Source organism: Leishmania infantum, chromosome 31 (genome assembly GCF_000002875.2).
Source record: "Leishmania infantum JPCM5 genome chromosome 31".
Classification (NCBI taxonomy): Eukaryota; Euglenozoa; class Kinetoplastea; order Trypanosomatida; family Trypanosomatidae; genus Leishmania; species Leishmania infantum.
In genome coordinates, this window is record NC_009415.2 from 523736 (window position 1) to 550437 (window position 26702).

At 59.3% G+C, this 26702-nt stretch overlaps 3 protein-coding genes across 3 annotated transcripts; all 3 read right to left on the bottom strand.

Annotated features, from left to right (window-relative positions):
* On the bottom strand, positions 1-3084 carry LINJ_31_1320 (conserved hypothetical protein; the record flags this gene model as incomplete). Its single annotated transcript, XM_001467388.1, has 1 exon — positions 1-3084. One exon carries the CDS (start codon positions 3082-3084, stop codon positions 1-3), a length of 3084 nt encoding a protein of 1027 aa, XP_001467425.1.
* A 2220-nt stretch (positions 3085-5304) lies between these two features.
* Positions 5305-9894, bottom strand: LINJ_31_1330 (conserved hypothetical protein; the record flags this gene model as incomplete). Its single annotated transcript, XM_001467389.1, has 1 exon — positions 5305-9894. The coding sequence occupies one exon, from the start codon at positions 9892-9894 to the stop codon at positions 5305-5307; it is 4590 nt and encodes a 1529-aa protein (XP_001467426.1).
* Positions 9895-12196: 2302 nt separating this feature from the next.
* LINJ_31_1340 (conserved hypothetical protein) lies at positions 12197-19900 on the bottom strand (the record flags this gene model as incomplete). The annotated part of the gene is made up of 1 exon (XM_001467390.1): positions 12197-19900. One exon carries the CDS (start codon positions 19898-19900, stop codon positions 12197-12199), a length of 7704 nt encoding a protein of 2567 aa, XP_001467427.1.
* Between the last annotated feature and the right edge of the window lie 6802 nt (positions 19901-26702).

A 26702-nucleotide genomic window follows, 5' to 3' on the forward strand; every position in this document is an offset into this window, starting at 1 on the left:
CTACGGCTTCTCCCAGTGGATGCGCAGATGTGAAGCGCTCGACTGCTGCTCTAGTAAGGTGGTGCGCTGCTCCAACACACCGACGCGCGCCTTCAGGTGCCCAATGACCTCCAGCACTGCGCGCTTCTCCGCATTCTTCTCCAGCGCCGTGGTGCGGCTCTCCAGGTCCCCGACACGGCTCTCAAGCGCTCTAATGTTGCCCCAGATTGAATGGCACCCATCCATGCGCGGCTCGGCACTTCTTTCACGCGTGCTTCCTCGCAGCAGGGCGCCTGCACTGACCTCAGCGTTCTTTTCTGCTTCTTGTTGCTCGCCGGCGGGCCACGACTCGACATCTGAGAGACTCACTGCACCGCCGGCAGGCGCAACGGCAGAATCGGCAGGGGACCAAGAGGCCATCTCGTCGGAGGGCAGCTCTTTGTTCGGCGGTACCGAGGCCGATGACGCTGACGGCGGCGGTGACCCCGCCACTCCTGGTGCTCGCGATGGCACATTCCAGTCCATTACCGACATCGCTGAGCCGGTCAGCGCGTGTGCCGCCGAGGCATTCGTAGATGGTGTTACACTCCCCCCGCCAAGCGCAGAAGCCGATGCCGTGGGGGGCTTTGACGATTGCTGCCGAGCATCAGATGTTGACGGGTGTGAGGTGCTTGTTGGGGGATGAGAAGGGATTGTAGAGGAGGCAACAGCGGTGGATTCTGTCGACTGTCCCAGCGTAGGTACATCGGAGGCACGCGAGTGCGGCGGCGGCGAGGATCCGGCTGAAGCAGCCCTGGAACGAAAGCTCTCAAAGAGCGGCTTGTGAGCCGGTACCTTCGATTCGCTTGGACTCGGCGACGGCGTCGAGGAGGACTTCGCTGCTCGGGCGCAGGGTGTACCGGGCCATCGCCCCGTCGACGTCGGCGTTTTGTCCTGCGATTGGGCAGCAGACCTGTCTTGAGATGTGTCGGGGCTTCCCTCATTCTTCACAGGTCCGAGTCGCCTCCGCTCCTGCGTGAGTGTGGCCTGATCTTCGTGCAGGGTGGCATGTCTCGTCGCACCGGAAGCCCGCGTGGCAGTCACAGGGCCTTTGCTCTTCTCTCGATCCTGCGCTCCACTCGGCTCACCGGTGGTCGCTGCCCGTGGTAGTGGGTTGTGCGTAGCAGAAGCACCTTGTCGAGGAGCGTCTGCGAGCTGCGAACAGAAGTGACTTTCTGGATTTCGGTAGCCTTGCTTGGCGCGGTAGCGTGTCAGCGGCGAGTCCGTCAGAGACGACGATGCCGGTTGCCCCTGCGTGCGCGCCTGGGTCCGGCGATCTGGAGTTACTGCGAAAGCCTTAGCCCGCGGCGCGGTGATGCCGCTCGGGTACTGCGGTTTGACCGATGCTGCTGATGGCACGGTGGCTTTCGTGGAACAGAGCGACGACGGTGGTTGTTGTGGAGGTGCCGAGGCAAGGTGATGTGATGCAGCGGCTTGGCGCAGCCACGACTCTGTCGTGCGATGATCCCTCCCTGGAGTGGAGACACTGGTACAATCGATGACCATGCACCGCGGTGGCGTAGCCTTGGCAGCAGCTACCTCTTTTCCCTCGTTGTCTGTTGTGCTCGATGCCTTCCTTCGCGGGGAAGAGAAAGGCGGCTGGCCTGGCCGCGTCTTCGTGTCTGTTGCTGCAGCAGTCTCGACCGCTACCTTCGGTGTTGCCACAATGGAGGCGCGCATAAAATCAGATGCGACGGTGCTGTTGCGTGGCGTGATGCCGTGACTCCCCGTTACTCCGGCACTCTCCGTCTGCGAAGGCTCTGCGCTCCTTGCCGTCCGCTCTACGCTCGGCAGGTCACTCTTTCGACTGTTGCGTCCCGCCGCCACGGCTATGTGTGACTTCGACGGCGGACGCTGCTTTGCCGCTTCGTCCACTGTAGAGGTCCTCGGAGACTCCACGAGTGAGTAGCTGCCGCCCGCCTCAAACGCGGTGGAGACGCTTGTCGTTATGGATGATTCTGAGGTGTCTAATGGCTGTTGGACTGGGGGCTTCTTCTCGCCTGCCTTCTTGGTGGCGGCGAGGATGCCTTCATTGACAGATCGCCCGCCACTCTTGGCGCCTCTCTCTCCTGCATGCTCAACGTCAGCTGCGGAGGGGGTGTGATTGCTATGGATTGCGGTTGCTGTTTGATGGGAACGCGGCGCCGACTGCAATGGCGTGAACAAGCCGCCCATGCCCTCCAAAGTCCCCGCAAGCTCCAGCGAGGAGGCAGCTAGGTGCGCAAGAGCTGCCTGCACTCGCTCGATTTCGCGCTCAGTCTCAGTCGCACGGCCACAACGGGCGGTGGAGCGCGCAGCAACACTTGCCTCTTCACGCGGTAGCACCTGTAGGCGCTCGTGCATCTCGGCTTCGCAGAGATCGCGGTACTTCAAAAGCTGCTGCAGCCGGATGTTGAGCCGAATGGCGCCCTCGTGGGATACGAAGAAGTACCGCACCACAGCGTGGCGCCGTCTCTGGTTTGATATCTCCCGTTCCACATCCGTGTACGGGTTGCTCCCAGGCGTGGATACGCTGTTCCTGGCGTCGCTCAGCGTTGTGATCCTCCTAGAAGGGGTAGAGGAGTTGGCGAGGGAGTTCCGGCTGCCACGAGGAGCCGTGCATGGCGATGATTCGCACCAGACTGGAGGAGGCCTTGCGCCTGCCAGCGGCGTATTCTCCAGGGAGAACTCCAGCTCCATTGTAACGCGGCTTGCAGAAGGCGATTCGATTTTCCAGCGCTGGTACTCCTCGGAAAGGGGCTGGCATGAGAGGCGGGAGCTGCTCGCACCACGAGTACAGCGAGAGGCAGTTGTCGGCTGTGAAGCATGGGTCTCGACTGCGGCCGATGGCGAGTCCAGCGCCGCCGAAGCAGCAGCAGTAGTAGTGGTGCCCTCCTGCCTCAGTGCGTTTGCACATCGACGTGCCCTCTCCCCCTCTGCGTCCTTCGTTGACTTGTGCGATGATGTGTCCGACATCGTCTTTGACCGGGCTATGCTCAACGGCGTTTTAAGGTCGCTTGACACATGAAAAAAAGAGACCCGCCTCGTGGTGCGACTCGAGGGTGCCCGTGACGGCGTGGCTGACATGCCCCCGTTGTGTGCTGCTCTACGTTGAGGAGAGGGCGAGATGGGCCGACCAAAAGGAGCGCAGAATGGGAGAAGAGGGCGAACTAAAGGAAGGGGCGTGAGAAACACATCACAGGCGCGAGTAAGCGACCACAATAGCACAAAGGAGGGAGGAGGTGGGGGTCTAAAAACGATAACGCAGCGCCGCACATGCGTGGCCCCGCACGAGACTCGAGCCCCCAAACGTTGTCTCCTTTTGGCTGATTCACGCTGCAGAAGACGACAGTGCTCGGGTGTTGTGAGTCTGCGTGTGTGTGTGTGTGTGTGTGTGTGCACGCGAAGGCGTTTCGATCGACTCTCCCCTTCTCCTTCTCCTTCTTTCTTGGGCTCTTCGTGGCACACCTGCAACTGTCGCTCCGGCCGGGAGGCGCCCACGTCGGAAATTCGCACACCGGGAAAGAATCAGATAGCGAAGGGGGTATGCAAATACATATCGATCTATAGAGATGAAAAGCTGCCCAGTGCGGGAGAAGAGAAGGGCGATAGCCGAGAAAGAAGCCAACCAACGGAGAATATAAAAGCGTACCTTCAGAGCGCCACAGTGGCGAGAGGGAAGGGAGGCGAAGGAAAATACGGAGGTAGACGGAGGCACGTCGGCACCGCAAATTGCCGGTGCTGACTCTCCCAGGTACTGCCTGCGGAAGCGAACAGCGCAGAACAGAGGCAACGGAAGATTAGACGCACCTTTGGGTATACGTCGTGTATGCGTCGCTCTACTACTTGTATTGGGTGCCTTTTAGCTGTGGAAGTGAAGGTCGACTCGTCTTCCACGTCAATGAGAACGTACGCGTGCAGCGTCGCGGAATGGGGAAGGGAAAAGATGGATTGGCGAATATAGACTTGGTAGAGCGCTGACAGAAGCGTCGCCGTCTTGGCGTTCGTGGAAGGGGGCGCAGAATAGAGGAGAGGCAGTGGAGAGAAGGGCGGAGGAAGTAGGCGTGGCATGAGTACCATAGATAGCACATGTTCCAAATAGCATATGCGCCAGAGTGTGATTGAGCATGTGTATGTGCGAGGGTGAATACTGCGGAAGCACCTGTGCATATGCCACGAAGTGAACCGGAAAAAAAAGGCACCAGACCTGCAAGGGCGCGGATGCCCAGTCATCGAGGAGTGTGCATATGTGTGTGTGTGTGTGTATGCGAGCTGGGGGGAGGGGGTGGGGGCGAATGGCCGACAGTCAGAGATAGCTCGAGGACCAGGAGAGCTCTTCATCGATTGTTGAGGCGCACTTATAAGTTTGCAAGGCGCACTGCGTTTCTCCGTATGTGGAGAGGGGAGGAGATCGTGAGACAGTGAGGTGAGCGGTGGAGACGCCCTTCGAACAAACAAACAGAGCTGCGAAGAGAGGGACAGCATGCGCAGCCGTTGTCGTCGAAAAAAAAAAGCAGGGAGTGCAGAAGATAACGAGGCGCCAAGGCAGGGGCGGCACCACAAGACATGGAACGCGGATATGACGAAGGAGGGCGAGGCCGGCGGGCAAAGAGAGAGAAAAGAAAAGGTGATGGGAAACAGTGCACCAGTGAACAAACGCGAAAAGAAAAGCGCGGTAACCAGCAGTGGAGGCAGAGACTTGGTGATCCAGAGCGAGAGAGCCTAGGCGAGCATGCAGTCCCAATGCCACGAACACGCCGCCACCACCAGCAACCGCAGCAACAAAGCCTCCGTACTATACTGTAGCATCATCTTGGAGGACTTATGGAAACGCGCAAAGCCGGTTCACCTGCACGTGTGCACACCCCTAAAGGGAAAGGGGGAAAAAGGGAGTAAGCTTAGAGCTGCGCGGGTGGAGATGGCGTGCGCGCGCGCGACGGACAACGGGAGGGCAACGGGAGGGCAACGGAAACCATATGCAAGATGGGTGCGATGAGAACAGACCAAACCGAGTCTTGGCGGTAGACCTCTCGCCCTCTGTCTTTCCTCCTAAAGAGGCAAACAGCGAAAAATGTTTATGTAGAAAAAAAGGCGATCCCTCACCACAGCGACGAAAACCAGCATCGATGGCAGCCAATCATACGCCTGCGCAGCACACCAACGCACAAGGGGGGGGGAGAGGCGGAGTTTGAGCAATCATGCACAGAAGTGCACATGGATCCGGCGTACTTCAAGGCGGCTCGACCGCACTCATCCCACACCCACAAACGCCCTAAGACACGAGCGCAGGTGTTAACGAGCGCGCCGTTAGAAGCGCTTGGTCAGAGTCTTCAAGGCGTTCAACTCTTCAAGGACAGTATCCTTGCGCTCCCGCTGCTCCTGACAATCCAGAAGAATGCGCTGCGCCCGACCTCGCTGGAGGTTCACGCGTCGGTCGCGCTCGGCACCGCGACCTCCATCCAAGGCATCGCTGTCGTCTGTGAAAAGCACCATGGGAGCTACGCGCGACCGCACGTGGTCAGCCCCGCCGCTGGAACGAAGCATTTCGTTCTCTTCCGTCGGGATAGCATCTGCAGCTTTCTCCATGAGCAACGCCTTGCCAGCTTCGCCCTCCTCGCTCACCGCCTTGTCGGCACCATCCTTCACAGCGCCTGCCGCATGGCGAGATGCCCTCGGACTCCGCACGTTCACGGTGGACGGCCCCGTCGTCGAAAAAGGCTGTCGTGAAGCTCGCATTCGCCGAGCACGCTCATTCAAAAACGGGGAGACGGGCGTGAGGGACGTGCAGCTCTTGCTGGCCCGCCGTGAAGGCGGCGGGCACGAGTCATTCAACGATGCAGAGTTGCCGGGTGGCAGCGCGGCATCTTCCACGCCCGTCATTGACGCAGGCGCGCTTGGAGCATCTGCCACCGCACCAGCCCCGAGGCTGTCGCCTGCAGTCGCTGTGCTCCCTTCTTCGCCAAAGGCTGCCGCATAGGCGCCGATGCTGCAAAGAAAACGCCGGTGTGCCTCTTCGGGTGCCGGCACGGCAGAGGGCAGCGGAATGCGATATGGCTTGAGTTCTTCTGAGTCGCCCGTTGGCAGCAGCAGCAGCGTCAGGTCAAGCGGCGGCACAAACACCGGCGGTGGATTGGCTTCGTGCGCGTCTTCGTCCCCACACCAAAGTCCGCTTCCTTCCAACTGGCTGTCGTCATCGTCGGTTTCGACCGCACAGCTGTGATGAGGCCAGGCGCGGCTACTGTCTTGGGAGTAGCTCGGCGCCAGCGTGTCGTCCTTTGGATCGTTTCTGTTGTATTTATTCACGGCTTCCATGGCCTCCCTGTGCCTCGCATTCGTACTCGTGGACGTTTTGACAGGCGGAGATGTCTCACACATGAGCGCAGCGGCGGCCGTCAACTTCGCCGGCGCGCTCCCCTCGTCTGCCGCCTTTCTGGGCCCGTAATTCTTCAGCAGTGCGTTGATGCTCTGCTCGAGTTTGTCCAGCTCGTCTAGCTGAATGTCGCCGAGAGAAGCAACGGTGCAGGTGGAGGCCCCTTTCGCGTTGTCGACCACAGAAGAAGTGGGAGCATGAGGCAGTAGCTCTCCCTCCGCTACGGGAGTGCTGTGACCTTCAGCTGCGCCTTGACACGACGGATGCGCAGGCGCTGGAGTCGGATGCCTCACCGACGTCACGGCCTTGTCCAGGGAGGAAACGCACACGGAGCTGCTAGTGCTACTGCGTCGATGAGAGCCACGCGCGTCTGCCAACTTCCGGAGCAACAGCTCGTTGGGGGCCTGCCGCGACGCACCCGCCTCGGGTAGCTGCGCCTCGTTGTTGTCCACCTCCGTGTCGCTGGCGGTTCTGCTTGGTCGGTGGTACTTGTTAACGAGAGCGCATCGCTCGACAAGGTGGGGGTTCTGCTCAATCTTGGTCGCTTCGGATATTGCAGCGTGACCAGCTGCCACGTCGACTACCGGCAGGGGTGTTGGTGCACCACCGCTGGGGTGCGGCATCTGCGTCCTGTTTTGGCGAATCCAGTGTAGGAGAGGCGTGTACGCGCCGGGTGTCCGGCTGGAGGGCGGTCGCTCCGCCAGCTCCCCGTCCTTCGAGCGTTGCAGTGACTTGAGATGCGGGCTTGCCTGCTCAGCGGACGCTTCGGTGCTGGAAGAAGAGCTTCGAAAATCTCCACCCATGTGCTGAGCGGAGAGAGCGGGCTCAGTGTGTATCTGTGCCGCTACCCCGCCGCCGCTGCGTGACGCGTTTTTGCCAGTTTCGGGACCCGTCGGCGAACTCACAGCAGACCTCATGCGAAGCGCCTCGACACCCTCAAGGGTCACGGTACGGGCAGCACGTGCGGCCGAGCGCGTAGGCTCAACCTTCAACGGGGCGGGCACGTTCGTGTCCTGCGTCAGCGCCCGTGGAGACGGGCATGGGCTGGAGGTGACGGCGGTGCGACGCGTGCTTGGCTGCTCAACGCTAGAGAAAACCGGTGGCACCTCAACTCCACCAGACCCCCCAGCAGGAGTCTCGATCGAGGTCGGCTGTTGAGGAAAGACGCGGCCAGCGTTCCTCGAGTACTCCTGGAGCTGAAGCCGTTGCTCACGACGCCCGAGCACTGCACGGAACAGCCCCCGCGTATCGGCGGCGCTGGCTGACAGGAATGGCGCAGCGTCTTCCTTTGCAGTCGCTGTAGGTCCTTTCGTGGTCTGGCAGGGCGCAGACTGGTGCGCCGATGTACGATCCAGTAGCCAGCGGCTAGCCGGAGTAACACCTTCAGCCGCTACTGACACGAATCCAGAATGGCTTGTGTGTTGCGCTGACGGCAGCGGCGGTGGCTGCGCTTTCCGGTCCACCGGAATGCCATCTTTCGCAGCGACTCGATGTCTCGGGTCCTCTGTCAGGCAGCAGCTGGGGGAGGACATGCTCGGTGGGGGGTGAGTTGACACGTTGGCAGTCGATTCAGCCTGTGCCTCATGGTTTCTGGCAGCTGCAGCCGCAGAGCCATCAATCACGCTTCGACTTTGCGCGTTAGATGGCGGCTTCGGCGGCGGCGGCGTCGACGCCTTTGAGTTCCGCTTGGAGGCAGCAGACGCCAGCACAGCTTCCGGTGAGTCTGGCACATTGCCGCAGTACCTGACTTCACTGAGGAGGAAGAACCCACTTACAGTAGGCGGGCTAGCAGCATTTCGGGCCTCTACTCCCACAGATATTCTGCGCTGTCTTTCCGGCTCCTCTGTCGGCGGCTGTGGCGCAACGGCTAGGTCGGTATTGGCGGTGCTGGCCGCTTGCGTTGATGGCTTTTCTCTTTTCCCTTGCCGCTGCCTCGACGCGTCCGTCGCTGGCTCACTCGGCAATGGCTTCAGCTCCTGTTCTTTTGGTGCTGCGCCTACCTTACTCTTCATCGGCGCATCTCTTAACGTCGTGGCACTCTCGACAGCGGGCGGCGTTGAGGCGCTGATTGACGTCACATCCTTCGCCCTTGAGCGATTCTCTTCTTGGCGTTGGCGCCACCGCTGCAGGTGCGAGTGCGACGCCTCTTCAAAATCCCTCGCGCTTGTGTGCCGCAAAACACCATCCGCCGCGTGGCCGACATCCTTTCGTGAGGCATCGTTACGCTTCTCGTCCGCAGGGCGCCCGCGTCCGTCAGAAGGCGACTGAGCCGCCGGCCTTGGCTCCTGTACACGCGCACACGTGTAGGTGACGCTGCGCGTAAAAGGGCTACGCGCACTGGGCTGTCCGGGCGTCCTTTTTGTATTTGCCTGCGGCAGCGTACCGCGTCTGAGGGGCAGCTGTGTCGGCAGCGATACTGGCTCTGAGGCGATGTGGGTGGTGGCCGCGGCACGCTCGTCAGTGAGGTCCCTCACCTTCATAGCAGTGGCCGAGGACTCGGTCGACGCAGCGACGACAGCACAAACGCCATCGCCGAGTGCATTCTTTGCCGCCGATAGCGAGCGATACTTGGACTTCTCTCGACTTCGATCCTTGCTCCGGCCACTGGTCCGTGTGTAGATGAAGCACATAGATGGCATGGTCACACTTATCGCCTTCGGAGAGCCTGGCGTGGCCGACAGAGACGGCTTCAAGTGGCCCGTGCATTTCGCCCGGAAAGTGACGTTAGGACGAGAGGATGACGTCACCGGTGAGTGAGACACCTCGACGGCAGACGGTGCAGCAGTCGGGCTGGAAGCCTCGGCGCGGTCTCCTGCAAACGCGCTCCAGGAAGACGGCCCACAGGGAACGGCATCGGCGCTCACGCGACACCGAGGTGCGGCCGGCTCCGCTGCCAACTCTGAGAAGTTTTCTACGCCCAGTTGATAGGGATGGCGAGATAACTTCGGTGGATCGGCGCAGACGTCTGCGGCCAGCCTGGCCTTCTGCGATTTGTCGCGTGGACCAGCACTGCTGCCGCTACTATGTTCTTCCTTGTCAACCTTTCCGCAGCGGTGCTGGTGGTGGCGGCCTTTCACAGTCAGAGAGGGTGCGAACGACGAGCCACTGCTGGGATCGTGGACCGTCTTACGTCGAGGGACGGCGTTGCCGCTGCCGCTGCTGGCATCCCCCTTATAGAATTCTCGGGCCGCAGACGCCCTGGCCAACGCGGCGCCTACTCGCGATAGTGAGGGATCGGCGCACCCGTTGGCGAGAGCGGTTGGGGTGGACGTTGAGTCTGTCGACGATGCTGCAGCTGATGCTGCTCCGATTGTCACAAAGGGGGCAGGGCTCATAGACGTGCGCCATCCATCAATGGAAGACGCTGATGAGCCACCACAGGCAAGTGAGAGAGCAGGCGCATCCTTTTCTTCCGTCTCCGCATCCATCTTTTGCCGCGTTTCAGCTGCCACCACCACAGATGTCCGGCGCGGTGGTGGTGCGCCGCTGTGGGCCATGTCATGCCGCCGTGACCCCCGCGTGCTCATTGTGGTGAAACCGCGATGGGCACTGGTCCGAAGCAGATTGAGGCTATGATGTGGCCGTGGTAGCAACGGATGCGGAAGGGGTGATATGGAGTGGGTGCTGTAACGGTGGCGGCGAGATTCGGCTGTAGCGTCTTCGACCCCATGAACAACGGCGCCTGCTGAGGCACAGTCAAAGCCGCCTACGTCGCTTGCAGAGGTGCCGAGCCCGGTGGGCCGCGCGAGACTAGCAAACAGAGAAGAGAACGAGGAAAGAGACCTGGACGGCCGAGCGGCCGCTGCAATTCCATTGCTACCGCTACTGCCAACGTCTGCGCGTGGCTCCGGAATGGCTGTCCCAATGCCGTGGCGAGTCTCACACTCTCCGCCGTCGCCCACGGTTGCAGCACTGCTAGTGTACATCAAGTGTGCAGCCAATTACAGAGTAGTGAAAGGGCAACGCCAGCCAAAAAAAGAATGGGGTTCTCAGCACAAACACGAACGGAAAGAAAACATCGGCAGTGCACCCCCGAGCCGCTTGCGCATCGACCCTCACGCGGTGACGATCCCACACACACACACACACACACCGAGCCGGAGCCAATGAAAACACAGAGCTCACCAGGAATGAAACACGCACAGTAGAGGCGCGGGCACGGCACGAAAAAGGCGGAAGAAGAACGTGATATCGAGTCCACAGACAGCACACACACACCGAAAGAGTGAGGGAGAACAAGGCACCGGCAGTGGGTGCGTCTAGTCTAAACACCACACACGACGCCAACCCCAGCACGTGGCTGTCAGCTGGAGACTTTGTAGATAAACTATATATATATAGAACAACCCAAGTGAATTTGTTTTGTTTGCAACAGAAAAAAAGGCAGCACGAACTTCTGAGCAGATGCACACACAACACACGCACACAAATATATATATATATATATATACCCCGATACATACAAAGGCGTGCACAGATCTGCACGTCAAGCCCAAGGGCACAGCGGTAAAACCACGCGAAAAGAGGGCAGGCAAAGGAAAAGGTTATCGATCCCAACACAGATGTGGAGAGACGCAACAGCAGCAAATACAAAAATGAAAAAAAGAGAGGGAAAGTGCTGCGCCACACCCTCTCTCCCTTCTGAGCTGGGAGTAGTATGAATGCACTCGTTTCCGACGCTGTGGACGATAGAAAACGACGAGGGGTTGCCAAATAAAAAGGGGTAGACCCAAGCTGCACCCCTTGTGGCGCTTGCCGCCTCTCGCCGCCCCCTCCCTCCTGAAGGGTTGTGTGTATGAAGCAGCTGTGGATTCACGAGCAGGTGATCGGGGAAGTCGGCTCTGCTCCCCTTCTTTTCCTTTTCTGGCCGTGGGGAGTGGTGTGTGTGTGTGTGTGTGATGTGTTGCTTGACTTCGAGCGCAGCGCTGCTTGAAAGCACGCGTTCACCCGCTACGAAGAACGAAACGAGAGGACGTTGACTTCAGTCCCACATATCATGGGCAACTGCGAGAGGGATGGCGGACGCAGCACCGAATGTGCCAGCAGCGGTGTGGAAAAAGAGGTGTTACAGCGGAGGAGGTCAGTGTGAAAGAGATGAGAAGGAGGAGGGCGTGTGCACCGCGTGCATCTCGATGGGCGCTAAGACATTGTCGCGGGGAGTGCATCGAAGAGAGCCCAACACTTATATTGTCACGGTAAAGCCCGTCCAGAAGCATGATTGCGGTGGGCACCTGCCTGTGCAGCACTCTGCATTCGAGTGAATGTCGTTTGGTGTTTTGTTGTTGCCTGGTAGCGCGCATCATCGACTTCGCGCAGCAAACACACCCATACAGACACGGGCAGATGTTCCCCCCCCCATCTCTACTACCTGGTCGGGTGCAACACTCAGCCACCAGGCATACGCAGACGCTCGCGAGCACTCACCACACGCAAAACAAACATACGAAAAGAAAAGCGTCAGAGAAGCAGCCTTGAGTACACGAGACCGGCACACTACACAGCATATCCAAACACGGACATCGGACCATCTCGGGAGAAACACGAAGGCATACAAAAGTAAAAAGCAAATCAAGGCGAAAAAGGCGAACAGGCATTCAACACCGCCAATGAGGGCGCAGGAAGGTGGCCGCTGCTCGCACAAGGGTGTGTGGGCTGAGGTGGGGCAATGCGGTGAAGGAGAATCAACGAAGCGCCTTGGGGAGGGGGGAGCGTGCATGAGCGGCACTGCCATTCCGATGGTAATATCGTCCACAACCGCAGATGTGTCTGTGTAAGCATTTTCGCACCGGCAGCGACCACTACCAACGGTCTCGGGGTGCGATGCCCTTTTCATTCCTGCACGTTACGCCGCTCAACAATGATGAGGCTGCAGTTGTCGAGGCCGACGCCCTCGTCGTTGTCCTCCGGCGCCACACACTGTGCAAACACGCCGGCGGCGGCCGTGAGAAGAATCGCATCTACCTGAGAGAGTCGCGGGGCAGCACCATCGTCGTCGTCGTCATCGTAATACCTGATCATGGACTCCTCTGTGACAGCCCTCGAGGTAAGGCTCCCGCCCTTGGTGGGCGACGGGGTCTTGCGGCTGTTTCCGAGTGCCTCACTGCTGTGCAAAGGACCGCCTGCGCGCGGCGGCGATACCGGGGACGAGCTCCACGGTGAGCCCCCTGCAACAACGGATGGGCCTCTTAGGCGGTTCTGATAGAGTTCGGCACCACGCAGCACAGCATCCATCGCTGAGCCAGACACGGCAAGGTCGTTGACGGTGTTCGTGAGCGCCACATGAACCTGGTGCAGCGTCGCCGTGTCCCATACGCCATCGCAGGCAAGCACGATGCCCCACTGATCCGTGTCGCTTGGCACCGGCATAATCGTAACGTCCGGCACGGCGGAGACGGCCTGCTTGCGCGGCCCGCGACCGCCGCACTGCTTGAAGTCGAAGTCGCCCAGAGCACGCGGCACGGCAGACATGCCCTCAATACGACCGTTAATAATGTTGTAGCCGGCGGCGTGGATGCGGGCCTGCTCCGCCTCGTCCGACACGCGGTGCTTCACGCTGATCACCTTCATGCGGTCCTTCGTGTAGAAGGCGGCACCGCTATCGCCGACGTTCGCACAGAGAACGAAGTTGGCGGTGATGCCCACCACACATGCCGTGCAGCCCACGCAGTCGTAGTCCCCACGCACCCCCTCCGGAGTCGAGCGCAGGTAGTCGTCCAGAGACATCAGTGCATCCTCCATGATACTGGCGAAGTACTGCCGGAGCATCTCCATCTCCGGGATCGACACCACCGCCGCCGGGGACGGGCAAATGGCAACGTTTCCGGCAGGCGGGTTTGGGTTGTGGCCCAAGCCGCTCCCATGCCGCAGTTCCTCTGCAGCAGCGATCGACCTCGGCAGGAGCACCCCGGTGCGAGGGGATCCAACGCCTGCCGCGACAGAGACCATGTCTGGCAGCGGCTCCTCCACTGCTTCCCACGCATCCAGCGTTACCCCGGACTTGCGGTTTCGATTCGAGGAATGCGAGTTGCTGACGCGTTTGTTGGCGGTCAAGGAGGTGTCCGCCTGTGTGCTGGCGGGGTGCCGGTTCTTGCCTCCCACAGCCCCAGTTGCGCCCTCGAACGCAGGCGACGTCTCCTTCATACCTGCATCTCCCATCCCGAGGGTGGCGCCTGCAGCGTGGAGGCGCAGCGACTCAGCTGTGACAGGGACAAGAACGGAGAAGGACCCGGCGAAAGACACGCTGCGCAGCTCATCGGCCAGGGTAAACGGGACGTCGGCGGTCTTGGGAGGCGAAGCAGTTTCGTCGCCGTTCGCCTCCGACCGCTTGGCGGAGAAGCGGTCGAAAGGGACCGACACGGTCGCACTTCCAGACGGCCTCTGGAAGGGGGAGGAGAGGTGGGAGTGCGGCATACGGCCGGAGGCGGCATCGAGAGACGGTGGTGGGCTCGACGCGGCGGGGCCTGCGGGGGTGTTCAGGGAGTCAGCGAGCGGAGCAGCGTAGTTTAAAATGCCGTCGCCCGCCGGGACCGCCGACACGGATTGAGGCAGCCACGGCGCTGTCGCCCCCGCAGAAGCAGCCGAGTCCGTCTCTGCCTTGAGAAAGAACAAGAGCGCGCGGGCACGCACGTCATCGGGGCGCGTTTCCTCGATCGCACGCCGCAGGTGCGCCTCGAAGTGGCGGGCCGCCAGCTTCGCCACTGCATCGCCACCGTGCCCGTCAAACATGCAGAACACCGCCATCGGCATCGTCTCCTTCGGCACCGCCTCCGCCTCTTCTTTCGCAGCTCCTGCGGCGGTCGCTGCTGCTTCCTCATCACCCGTGTTGGGCCTCTCGTATGCCCCGGAGTCACTAGGGCGTACTGCCGAGTTGAACTCCGGTGAGCTCTCGGAGGCAGACGAGGCGCTGAGTTCGTAGCTGCCGTGAACCAAGAGCGAGGAGTCGAGTCGGTGAGTATCTCCGCGGTCCAGAGTCTCAAGCGGCTTCTTCGCTGCCGCCTCGGCTGCTGCTGCCGCGGCGGCCACTTCCCGGAGCTCCTTGCGGTTCACCACTTCCTCGGAGATGGCCGGGATGTCGACCAAGAACACCGCCTCGGCGTCCTCCTGCGTCGTGCGCCACCCTTGCACGCTGGCGGCAAGTGCGCAGAGCTTGGTGACCGGCTCTCCCACGGTAACGGTGTTGCCGGCAGAGAAGTCGAGCGGGTCACGGCTGAGGAACTGCTGCATCGGCGAGCGCACGGGGAGTTGTGACAGGGAGTTGCTCGCAACAGTGGTCGGGCGCTGCCGCACCAGCGCGCCGCCGCTGGGCGGGGATTTGGGGGAGAGACCAAGGGCGCCGGCGTCTATTCCCATCGACAACTGTGCCCCTCCGTTTGGCAGCGCAGACGCGTTGGAGGCCCGCTGCAGCGTGTTTGCAAATGCGGGCAGCATTTCCGACGCCGTGAATGCCTCCGTGGCCGGCGAGGAGGTGACGTTTTGTAGAGCGGCAGGGATCCACAAGTCAGACAGTGTCTGATTGAGAATCGCAGCGGGGGGCACGTTGTCGATGGAATGCGCACGTGCGTGGGCCTCGGCGCCGATCGCTGACCCTGAAGCGTGACGTACCGCTGCCGATGCTGTCACGTCCTTCAGTCGCACCTCGTAGCCGACGCAGTGGATGTCGCGTGCGGGGTGCTTCAGATACGTGCCGCGTGTGAAGGCGATCTGGTCCACCAACGCGTCGTAGACCTCGGTGTGCTTCCACGTGAATTGCTGGCACTTCTCGCACCAGAAGATGCGGTCAAAGCTGTTCATGATGTCTAGAAGGTTCAGAAACAGCGTGCACACGCTCGGGTTCTGCAAGTGGTGGCGGCGGACGTGCGACGGGCATACCGCCTCAAGACAGTGCAAGCATAGAAAAGCGGCTGGCCGCCGATGGCAGCGGCTGCAGTGATCGTAGAGGTCATTCGCATCGTATCGGCTGCAGTCCGGTCCCTTGAAGTCCTTTGCAATAAAGGCTGCATCGCAATGGCACGCACCATCGTTGGCCTCATCATCGCATGCGTCGTGGTCGCCCTTGGCTTCCGATCCTTCCTCCGTGTGTTCCAGCGGCGCCGTGAGACTCCCTCGATCGTCTTGTGGCATGTGCCCATGCCGCTCGTACCGGCCAACCTCGTCTTCCGGATCCATAAGCATAACGCCGGCAGCGGCGTCGAAGATGAGTCGCGCCGCCACCTTCGCATCACACGAACCCTGCGGGAGCCCCTCCTCATCCGCCGGGTCCATGTTGTACTCGGCGGCCACCGTTCCAAACGTAAAATCCTGTGGCTCGAGACGCATCGTGCCGGAGGCCTGCGCAGGAGTGCGGCGGAACTGACTGCACGAAAGTGACACAGACGCCCTCGCATCAACGCTAAAGTCGGCATCCGGCAGCACAACAAGGCCACTCGGGCGCGAGCCGGCAGCGTTGCCGCTCGGATACGTGGAGGGGCTGCCTTTTGGAGTCAGGGGCGCCGGCGTCATGAGGTGGCTGCCGGCAGCTCCCAAGGACGGCGAGCCGGCTGGTATGGATACGGGGCTTGCATCGGCAGGGGGCAGTGGGTGAGGCGGTTGCTGGTCACTGGCCGGTGTCAAGTTCGGCGTCGCATTTTTCTTCTTGTCGGGAATGCTCCCAAGCGAAGAGCCGTGGCGCTGTTTCGCTTCAGGGTCGCTGGTTACAGCACTGGTGCTGGCGTTCGTGTTGCTTTTCGGCGATGCAAGGACGGTGAGCGGCGTCGACGACGCCGCCTCTGGCACGACCTCGTACCGAGGCAGGAAGACGTGTTCAACCGATGTCCACATACCCACCGTGCGGCGCTGTGCAGCATCTTCGTCGTCGTCAGCCGCCGCCGCCGCAGCAGCAGCAGCAGCGAACGCGTCATCCTTCGCTCGATTTCCGCGGTGGTGGCGCCACTGCCCTGCCGCTGCCTCTCCAATACGGCCCTCTTCCTCCTTTGAAGCGGCGGCCTCGTCGCTGCCTTTCTGCTCCCACACCGTCTCAATGTCGTCGTCGGTGTTGACGTTGTCCGGCTTGCTGCTGGCACTGTCTCTCGCAAAGACGGCTGCCTGTGAAAAGAGAGCCGTCGACTCCTTGCCGTCGACCCCTGCGCCGGCACGGTGCCGACGCCGCCGGCCACCGCCGCTGCGGCGCCGACCATGCTGCGAGGCTGCCCTGCCCCCCTGTCGCTGCTCGTTGCGCTTGTGATAGTAGCTCGTCATGGTGCCGTAGTGCAGACTAGAGTAATTGCTGCGGCGACGCAGCTTTCGCAGCTCGGCCGTGGTTGCACTCATGATGCTGTCGCCGCCGTAGTAGCTATAGACGGTGCGCTGCTGATAGTCTCCATCAGAGTCTTCTGCGTCGTCCGCATTTGCCGTGGCGGCAACGGCGCCGCCGCCCGTGGAAGAGCAGGCGCCAGGGTCGACCACACTCGACCGCCGCCGCATGGTGTGAGTGCTCAGCTCATCAACGGAGCTGCAGCCGGCAGGGGTGTCAACGTTGACCGTTGGCGCTGTCGCGGAGAGGTCCTCGGCTGACGGCGCAGGCGCGATCAGCGCCGAGGCCAACGCCGACGAGACCTTGCCGAGCGAGTTGGCGTGGCTGCTCGCTTGCTGGTGCACTGCCGGCAGCGGAGAGGCACCGGAGGAAAAGATCGACACAACGCCGGCGTTGAAACTTTGCTCAGCGGACCCCGACGCCGACGACCCGCCTGACGTCTCCGTCAGCAGAAGCGCGCCGGCTGGGATCGGGCCAAGCGGAATCGGCAGGTCATCGCGGGTGCTGCGTACGCCGGCTAAGCCTGCGGAAACACCCTGTGAAGCCGCCACCGCTGTGTGAGTCGGAAGCAGAGGGAAGCGCGCGTTGACGGTCGACCGCAACGCCGCCGTGGGCCGCGAGGACGGCGACAGCGGCTCCGGTGTAACGGAGCTCGGCGTCGCCCCGCCACGGTTTCCAGACGCAAGCGCCATCAGTGCAAAGTCATCGAGCGTGTGACTGCGCCGATGGTGTCCCAAAGACGAGGGCGAGAAGACGTGGCTGCTCTCTGCGCCCCCCAGGCGACCGGCGCTCGAGGTGGCGATCAGGGCACTGTCCGGCGCCAACATCTTGCTGCGATGACGCCTGCGTGGGAGTGCCGTGCAGCTCAGCTGCGTGCTGCTCAAAGATACGGAGTTGTCAGAAAGAGCGGGTGCTAGCGTGGAGTGGGTTGAGGAAAGCCCGCGAGTCACATGTGCGTCCCGCTGCGACGTGTGCGGATGTTGATACTGCCTCCATCGGCCTACAATGCTGCCGGAGGCCCGCGCGCGCATCTTGCGAATAACAGCCGGTAACGGCGCTGTACCAAATGCGTTATCACTGTAGTGGTGCTGCTCAAATTTGACGTTCGTCTGTCGCGAGTCAGTCGACGACGACGTCTGTGGTCCCTCAGCACAAACAAGTCGCGACGCCGTGCTACTACCAGTGGACTGAGGGGCGGCCTCGAGGCTCTCTGTACGTGCTCGCGTACAGCACCGGAGAGGCTTTGAAAGACAAGCCGCCTTCACTACATCCGGCCCCGACTCGCCGGTGAGCATGCTCGGCATCGTCTGCGACCATCCCGGACCTTCACACATGGTTTCAGAGCGCTCTGTCGAGTTCCTTGTCTCAGCGATGCCACTTTCGCGTGAGGCAGACGCGCTAGAGTTCATGTTATACCGCGCGTACGGACTCGCCATGTTAAACTCCATTGGCGTCGACTCGATGCTAGGGTCGTAAAAATGCAGACGCGCCTCGTTCTGCGTGCAGGCCAGCAGGCTCTCCTCCTCGTCATCCACGTAACTCTTCTCGCCCACGTCCGCGTCGGCGGGGTTGGTGGAGGCTGTGCCGGCGCTGCCGCTGCGGTCCCGAAGCCAACGCGGTTGCCCAGAATGTCCTCTACAGGTGGCACCTGGGCTCTGGTCCTCCTCTTTCTCTGCCTGGCAGCCCTGAGCAAAGAAACGAAACTGCGGCTTCGTCGAGGCGGATGCCGAGGGCCCGGACGACGTGCACCTCTTCAGGTGAGAGGCCAATGCAGGATGGACAGTAGCCGGTGGTAGAGGGAACGGCCTCACGCTCTCAGTGGTGGTGAGCTTGGCGAGCGGCAGTCGAGGAGGTGGCCGGGTCGCTGGCAACTCGCTTGTATCCTCAGTGCTCGTATTGCGATCTCTATCCGCAGAAACCAGTTCTGTGGGGTCTACTTGCTCAACCGGGTCGAGTTTCTGTGACGGAGGCGACGTGCTGAGGGAAGGATAACCAGGCAGCGGGCTCGGCACTTGCGTCACGGGCGTCATCGCACTGAAGGCGGCTCTCTCCCGCAATGCAGCCGCTGGGCTTTGCGGTGTGAATTGCGCGGTGCTGACTGCAGGCAAGGAGGACGGGGTAGCCAAGCTGCTCTCTGACGGGGCAGTAAAACTTGAGCTTGCAACAACTGCTCGTGGAGGGCTTCTCGCCAGAACGGAGGCGCCGGCAGCGATGATGGGCTTCCGCGAAGCGACGGCAGCCCGCTGCCGATCCTTGAAGCTCATCCTGGGCGAGCTTGTCGAGGTGGACGACACGGGCGACAGTGTGGGCAGCTCCTCCAGCGTTGTTCGGCTGCCAAACCCATTTGGAGAGGTCGTGGCGCTACCAATGGCGGTCGGTGTCCGCAGTTTCGGGAGAGGCGCCTTCGTGTCGTCGGCGTTTATCTGAGCGGCCGCATTGCCGGATGTCGAGCTAGCAGGGGTGCACAACATCAGGGACGAGGGCAAATGCGGCGGAGGCACCGCTGCTGCGCTGGCTGTGTCCTGTGGGAGCAGGCTTAGCGGACTCTGTAGTTGCGACGCAGATGCGAGGCTGCCAGAGTGCTCGTGTGGTGAGCCAGTCGGCTTGCTCGTGAAGGAGAAGTTCGACGAGGTGGCGCGCAACACCAGGGAGTCAGGCACACTAGGGCCTTCCTCCACGGCCGCCGTCGCCGTGAGCGCATCCGGGCCGGCGAGGGCGATCGGCGTCTGACTTGGTGCGCGGGGCGCACCGGCGCGGCCACCTCTGTGAGAAGGCCCCATCTCTGTAAATATGCACGCAGTAAGAGGTGGGGATGCTGCTGCCGTGGTCCTCTTCAAGGCCGAATGCGGGAGAGGGCGCTCGCGAGCGGGAGAAAGGTCTAACGTTAGGGGTGAGGACGAAGACGCGGTGCTCATGGGAGAGTGCGCCAGGCGACTGTTTATAGCTCTGAGCTCAAGGTCAGTGCTACCGCTAGCACCAGCGCGCTGGCGCTGCCTATCCTTGAAGCTGAGCCGCCGTTTACGTCCAGAAAGAGAGACTGCATCGGCTTGAGTGGCGTCGCTCGGGTTTTCCACTAAAGGAGAAAGTGTCGCAGACGACGGTGTGGCGTCTGTGCGAAGCAGCGACAATGAAGTGTGCCCGCTTCCTGGTCCATGAGCTCCTGTTGTTCCGGGCGACGAAGCTGCAGAGGTGTCAACAGCTGCGCTGCCGGCCTCCGTAATCTTGGCCTCGATGTCCGAACTCATTATGCGGTCCCAGCTAAGGAGTGTTATGAAGCGAGGGCGCAGAAAGGCGTGCGAGCGATCGAAATACACGCGTGTCTGCAGATAGCACACCCTCACGAGCAGAGTGCACACGTTTGCACCACCGCAAGACAAGACGACAAGACGGAGTCGCGCGCTAGAGAAAGGGGCGGCGAAGACGCACGCTCGGCTGTGAAAGTGCGTCGACGGCGGCGGAGAGGGGGTGGTGATCAAGCAGCAGCAGCAGCCACTAAAGTGAGTCAGGAACACGGCAAGCCGTAGGCACAACAGGGACAAAACAAGAGAGGCGGCAACACGTTCGGAATCGAGGAAAGAAACGGGATTGAGGATCGGAGCAAGCGCCTTCCCCCTCACGCTCCAGAGCCCCACAGAAAGAGGAGGAGAAAGAAGACCGACTCTGCCGTGTTCCCCCTCCGACCACTTCGAACAGCCCTCTCCCCGAAGACTCGAGATGGAGACTCGACGGGACTTTGTGAAAGCGTATGCGCAGGAAGCGAGCCCGCTCGGCTCTCATGAAAAAGAAGCAGGCCGAGCTCTCACCCTCTTCCTTCCCTTTCTGCCCAAAATCAGGTCAATCCCCCTTTGCGCAACAAGAGCAGGCTCGCTCAAAACGAAGTTGACGAGAAAACGATGCCGGCAGCCACAAGAAAGGCCTCGGTAGGTGTGTGTGGTTGTGTGCGTGTGTGCCACACGGGGCAGAAAGCCAGCGCTTGTGCGAAACAAAGTTGTCTTCTCTGTGAGCGTGGGTATGATTTCGCGGCGTACGTGCAGCGATACACACCCACGCACACGCGCGGCCCCTACCGCTGTTCCTGCCTCCCAAGTGGTGGAGGCTCCCTGTCGAGAGGAGACGGCGAGGGCGATGCTGGCCACTCGCAGTAGAAGATGAGAGAAGCAGGAGCGGCAAGGTCACCGGCAATGTAGAACGAAGAAAAACAAAACGGGTCGCTGGTGCACACATCACAACGAACAGGCCGATATATGCAGGCGCCCGAAGCACCAAAGGAAAAGAAGGAGGAGGAGCACGAAATATCCCTGTTTACGCTTCGCTCTGCAATACGAGTATGGCGGTTCTCTGAGTTTGTCGTCCGCGTGTTCTCCGCCGACAACTCACATGAAAAAAAAAACCAAGAAGGGCGGAGAGGCAAGGCGACAATCAGCGGCACTGAGCAAACGAAAAATAACGCCTGCGCCGCTCCAAGTCGTTCAAAGGCGGGAGAAAGAGCGTCGTTTTGGTGCCCCTGCCAGGTGCGTGCTGCTCGGCTGTACCTGCGAAGACGATGATACGCGAAGCACAAGGCGAAAGAGGCAAAGCCTATAACGGCAGCGACAGCGAGAAAGATGTCAGGAGGAAGAGGGAAGGGGGCCCTCAGCAGGGGGGAGAGGGGCACACTAAGCACAGCACGTCAGGTGATCAGAAACAGCACGAGCAAGAGGATATAAAGCACTGCACTCTCTTTGCTCTGCCGTTTGAGGGAAGCGAAACGGGCAATCTGGTTATGACGCGGCAGATCGGTAATACAAGAAGACAAGCACTTGGCAGAGAGGCGCACACATAGAGTCCGCGTACGTGCTGCAACACTCGACGTCACGGTCTCCGACACTCAGAGAAGCGAACTGATAGACAAAAAAAAAAGAAAAAGAGCAGAGAGAGAAAGAGAGACAGGGTACAGATACCTCGCGCTTGTCAGCCAACGCAACAACAACACAACAGGAAGGAGGGACGAAGGGCAAAGAAGGAGAAACTAAAGACAGCGACTGTATGTCTACGGGTGACTCCACAGAAAAAAAAAGGAAGCTCGAGAGAGATCCGCAAAGTCGCACAAGTAGCACCGGCTGTACACAAGCAGCCGAACTTCTGTTTGGATGAAAACGTATAGCCCGGGCTTTTACGCGAATTGATTGTCCGAGGGGCACTTGCGTGCGCGCGCTGCCTCTCGAAACCCGATCGGCGTTGTGGAAAGTGGGGAGTATGGCCTCGCAAAAGTTTGAGGCGCTCCTGCTCGTGCAGAAGAGGCAGCCTTCCACAAACAGCACCCGGATAACAGAAGCGGTTTAAATCACAAGTTGTACAGGCGTATGTACAGATCCTGGAAGCATATGTTACTCACAGAAAAGGGGACAAAAAGATGGTGGAGAAAGTGTAAGTGAAAACACGTCAAGCGTGAGCCAGGCAGGGCTCGTGTCTGCTGCCGCCGCGTGCTGACGTGCTGCTTGCGCTAGTGTGCGGTTCGAGAGGGGAAGGCAGCGCTGTGGGCGCCATTTTCAATAGACGTAGAGACCGAGAGAGGCAGAGGAGTCAGTGAGTCGCTCGAGCTCATCAAAGGAAGTGGGCAGCGTAGGACGTCTCTTCACTGCTGCCGGGGGAGGTCACTGCGAGGGTGGCATCAGCCCTGAAGGGCTGACATCACGAGACAATCCTGCTGTGAAGTAAAGGCCATCATCCACTGGGGCCGGAGCTTACAACTGCCCATGAGCGCCGTGTGCTCCACATGGCACTCTAAGCCTTACTGCGGAGGGCGCACGAGTGGCGGCATCGCCTTCGCAGGCTGATGTCTGTGACACACAGCGCGGAGCTGCACTTAGCGCGCCACTGCTCGCCTCATACGTTTTCTTTTGTTTTTTTTTCCTGCTCACTTGTTGCTCGTTGTTGCGGATACGAGCACGCGGTAACATCGACGCGCGCCTCGGCAGCGCATGTGAGCGCGCTGACGACAACGAAAAAGGAAAGAAGAAGCTTTAAAATGAAAAGCAAAATGCAAAAAAAAAAAAAACAGAAGGCCGTTGGAGAAAAGGAGGAATGAACGTGCCAACAACGACGGTGATGCATGAGCGGCGCAAAGAAGAGAGCAGCCCACAGCGTGTCGAGCGCCAACGGCAAAACGGCGGAATAGTGTGTGCAGAGCACCCATGACAGAATCTAAAGGGAAAAAAAAGAAGATACAAAGCCGACCACGAGACATGAAAAGCAGTTCTCGGAGACGTCGCGCACGGTCTTCCTGTGCAGGGGAAGAAGAGACGATCCCTCGTCGCTCTCGTCAGTGGCTTTGCTGTTTGGCCCTTCATCGACGTTGTCGTGCATGCCTTCCTCTGCACGCCAACAATAGAAAAAAAAGAAGGGAAAGTAGAATAAGCTATCAAGCCCGTTCAGAAAGAAACAAAAGAGAGAAGGGGGCCAAGAACGGAATACAAAGAAGTGGTCAGTCGCAGGAACGACTCCGTCGGAAGCAGGCACAGCACGCTCCAACGGAATCACGCTCACAGACACAGACACGCAAATGGTGCGGAAAACAAGAAGAGGACGCAGGTCAGCCCGATACGCTGTGGTGGTAAAACCAGGAGCATGGAAAACAACGTAGAGGGATAAAGAGAGAGACAGAAAGCACATCGGGACAAGGGAGCCTTTCGGATGAGCGCACGAGTCGAGCGGTCGGCCACTTCCCTTCCGCCTTGCCACTCATACGCCCGCGTCGCTCACGTGAAAGACAGCGACAGAAAGCCGATATCTACGGAGCTTTCATTCTTTGTTTTTCTTTTTCTGACCTCTCCCCCATCAAGCACGCCTTCTTTGCCTCGCACTATTTTCTGCGCTGTTATTTACTTGACGGTGTAGCCGTTTACCCATCCACTCCTCCTTTTCTTTTTTTTTCGCACTTCGAAGTTCTCACGAGACGCACCGTCGTTGTGTCTTCGCCGTACATCGCGCCCTCCTCCCCCCAACCAATCCACACCCAATCACGCGAACGGCGCGACACGAAACATATCCCACAACAACATCAACCAACGGGTCTCTTGAAAACGAAAAGGGCAGGATCGAAAAGAAAACGAAAAAAAAGAAGGGAAGAGCAAAACAAAGCCAAGAAGAAGCGGCATGAAAACGCTCGTGAGATGGGGCACGAGTGTTTGCTTGCTTGTTTCTTTTTCTGTTGTTGAGGGGGGCTGCGGAATCACGAGACGTACAGCAGTCGAGAAGAAAAGACAGTCCTCAAGGTTGCCCGCCTCTTTTTCCTTGTCTCGTTAAGCATTGTTTTGGTTGTTTTTGGTCGTTGGAGAGGAGAGGGAAAGAGGTCTCTTGAGTCGACCTAGAGAGCGCACCGAAACAAAATGCCCGACAGAAGCGGCACGCACCCAAGCACTAGGCTAGCACAGGCCCCCTCTCCCCTACTCGCTCAGACGGGAAAGCGCAGAGTCAACTAACGCGCTCAGCCGAAGAAAAAAGAAAGTAAGGAGAAAGGGGAGGGGGAGAAGGAAGTCTCGATCTGCGCCTTACATGACAAATCACTGTTCGAGATTCTCTGCTTCACTTTTTTTTTCCGCGCGCACTCCGTGTCCGCCACAAAATAGGTGAGCGAAAAGCAACCCCAACACCAAAGAGAAGAGAACGACAATGGTGATGCACCCATAGGCCATTGCATGCCTCTGCCGCTTCTCTCTATTTTGTTGTTTGGTTTCCTCTAAACTTGCATGACAGTTTTCGGTGCCTTTATCGCATCGGTCTGTATACAAGCACGCAAGCACACACAAGCACACGCACACACAGAGCGAGTGAGAGCGAGAGCGCGAGACCCCAACGCGGGGCCAGATTACGAACTCACAACTCATAGCCATAACATAACAGGCATGCGAAAGCCACTAACCCATGACATGTAAATGAAAAAAAAAACAAGCAAGCAAGCAAGTGCCCACCTACCTTCATGGGAAATCGGGAGAACAAGCCACAAAACAACGAATTGCAGAAAACACATAGGTAAAAAAAGAGAGAGAGATGGAATCTCCGTGAGGCAAAGAGAGTTGTCAACGAATGAAGAACACACGAAAAGGCAGTCGTATTTTTTTTTTGAAGGCATTCTCGGAGCGGTTCGAAGAAAAAGGAAGAGGAGAAGAGAACGGAACGTCGTATGCACGCGTAGAGGTCCATCTCTACGTGAGATGACGCAGTTCTTCCTCTTCCTCAATCCCTTTGCGCTCGCGTCCGTGCCGCATTTTTCGCGTCGTATCTTGCTTTCCTTCATCCACTCCACCTGGTGTGGGTGCCTTGCCTGCCTCGCCGATTTTCTGAGGTATCATCTCCGAGTCGCCTGTGTGCGCACAGACCAAGAGTCTCCCTCTTGCGCACACGGAACCCTTCCCTGGGACTGTAAAAGCGCACAAGCAAAAAAAGGCAGTAAGCTGGAAGTCATCAAGCATAGCGAAAAGGGTGCAGCATCCACCGACGGCACCCAGCCCTTGCATAATTTAAGAAACGGGGAAAAAAGACTCACATGTGCACGAGAGCCCACAGCGAGGCACAGAAAGAAGGAGAGAGAGGCGAAAGGCGGGGGCGTGTGCGTATGCGTAGAGATGAGCGCTTCGCTGCTGTAGTGAACGAGCCTGAAAAGGGAAGAGCGATCGGAGGAGGCGAGACAACGTGGGAGCGCAGGCAGCGCGGTCGTAACCTCAAGCAAGGCGTTGCAAAGCAAGAGAGAATATAATATATATATACATATGCATATACATATACATACATGTATATATATGTATGTATGCGGACGAAGTAGAGAAAAGTCAAAACCCGTGCTAAAGTGCTCCATGATGCGAATGAGGACGACGAGCCCTGCATGAATCAACGTAAGGAGCGACTTCGTAGGAAGAAGTGTGCCCCGCCGGGCACAACATGAGAGAGCCATCACGAGTAGTTCACTCATACCTGAAACACGCGCATAAAAAAGGGGGAGGAAGAAAAAAAAAAAAGAGTGCCCGAGGAGATGCTCAACCAGAAAAGAAAAGCAAGAGTGACGCAAGATAAGAAGGGGATGGAGGTTGCCATGCACCCACGGCGCGTGTTTTCCGTTGCGTCTCTGCCTGCGCTGACGTGAGCAAGGGAAAGGAATTGATGGAGACAAGCAAGCAAAGGGAGAGGCGAGAGAGGAGGGCGGTTCAAGGACGCTATGAAGAACGCCATCCGCTCCCTCTCCACCGTTGGCCGGGTGTGCGCACGCCACTGGAAAAGAACACATGACCAGAGAACACAGGAAAAGACATATAAAAAAGGAGACAGAGACACGTCCATTCTGGTTAAATGGGGAGACGACGAGAGAGCGAGAGCGAGCGGGCGGCGCAGACGTAAGTGACCATGTGAGCAGCGAAGCACGCAATCATACAAAAAGAGAACCAGTGAGTGACTGCACCAGAATCGAGTCGGGAGAGCACAGAAACGGAAGCGCAGCAGGCGAAGCGGCAAAAGAAAATATGCCGCGGCGGAATGTGGCCCCACCGTCACAGCAAAGACGCCCTGTGGGCAGAGGGCTCGCCGCGGAAGCCGTCGTTTCTTCAAACTCAAGAAATTTCGCGTCACCTTTGAGCACGTTCGCCTCCCTCTCGCCACCGCATTCCCCATGATCGCCTTTCGGAGGTAAAGTGCGCGCATCCGCACTACACTTACCTGCATTGAAAAGTTTCTGTGTGGTGCTGCTCGCGCACCTGTGCATAGACGCGTAGCGTGGGAGGGGGGTTGATTCAGCACTGACAACAAAATGTGCACGCGGCCGAAAAAAAAAAAGAGGGACGCACACACAAGCGGTGACAAGTACGCAAAAAGTCCCGAAAAAAAAAAGAACATATATGTCAACGAAACGAATCGCGCGAGGACGGGGAGACGCCCCATATAAGATATGCAGCCGAGCATACAAAAAAAAACGCAAGTGGAAACGAAAATAAACATCTCGCACATACCACAGGCCAACCGCGCAAGGTTCCCGAAAAAAAAAAGAGGAAGGGCGTGGATGGAAGAGGAACAGAGATGGAA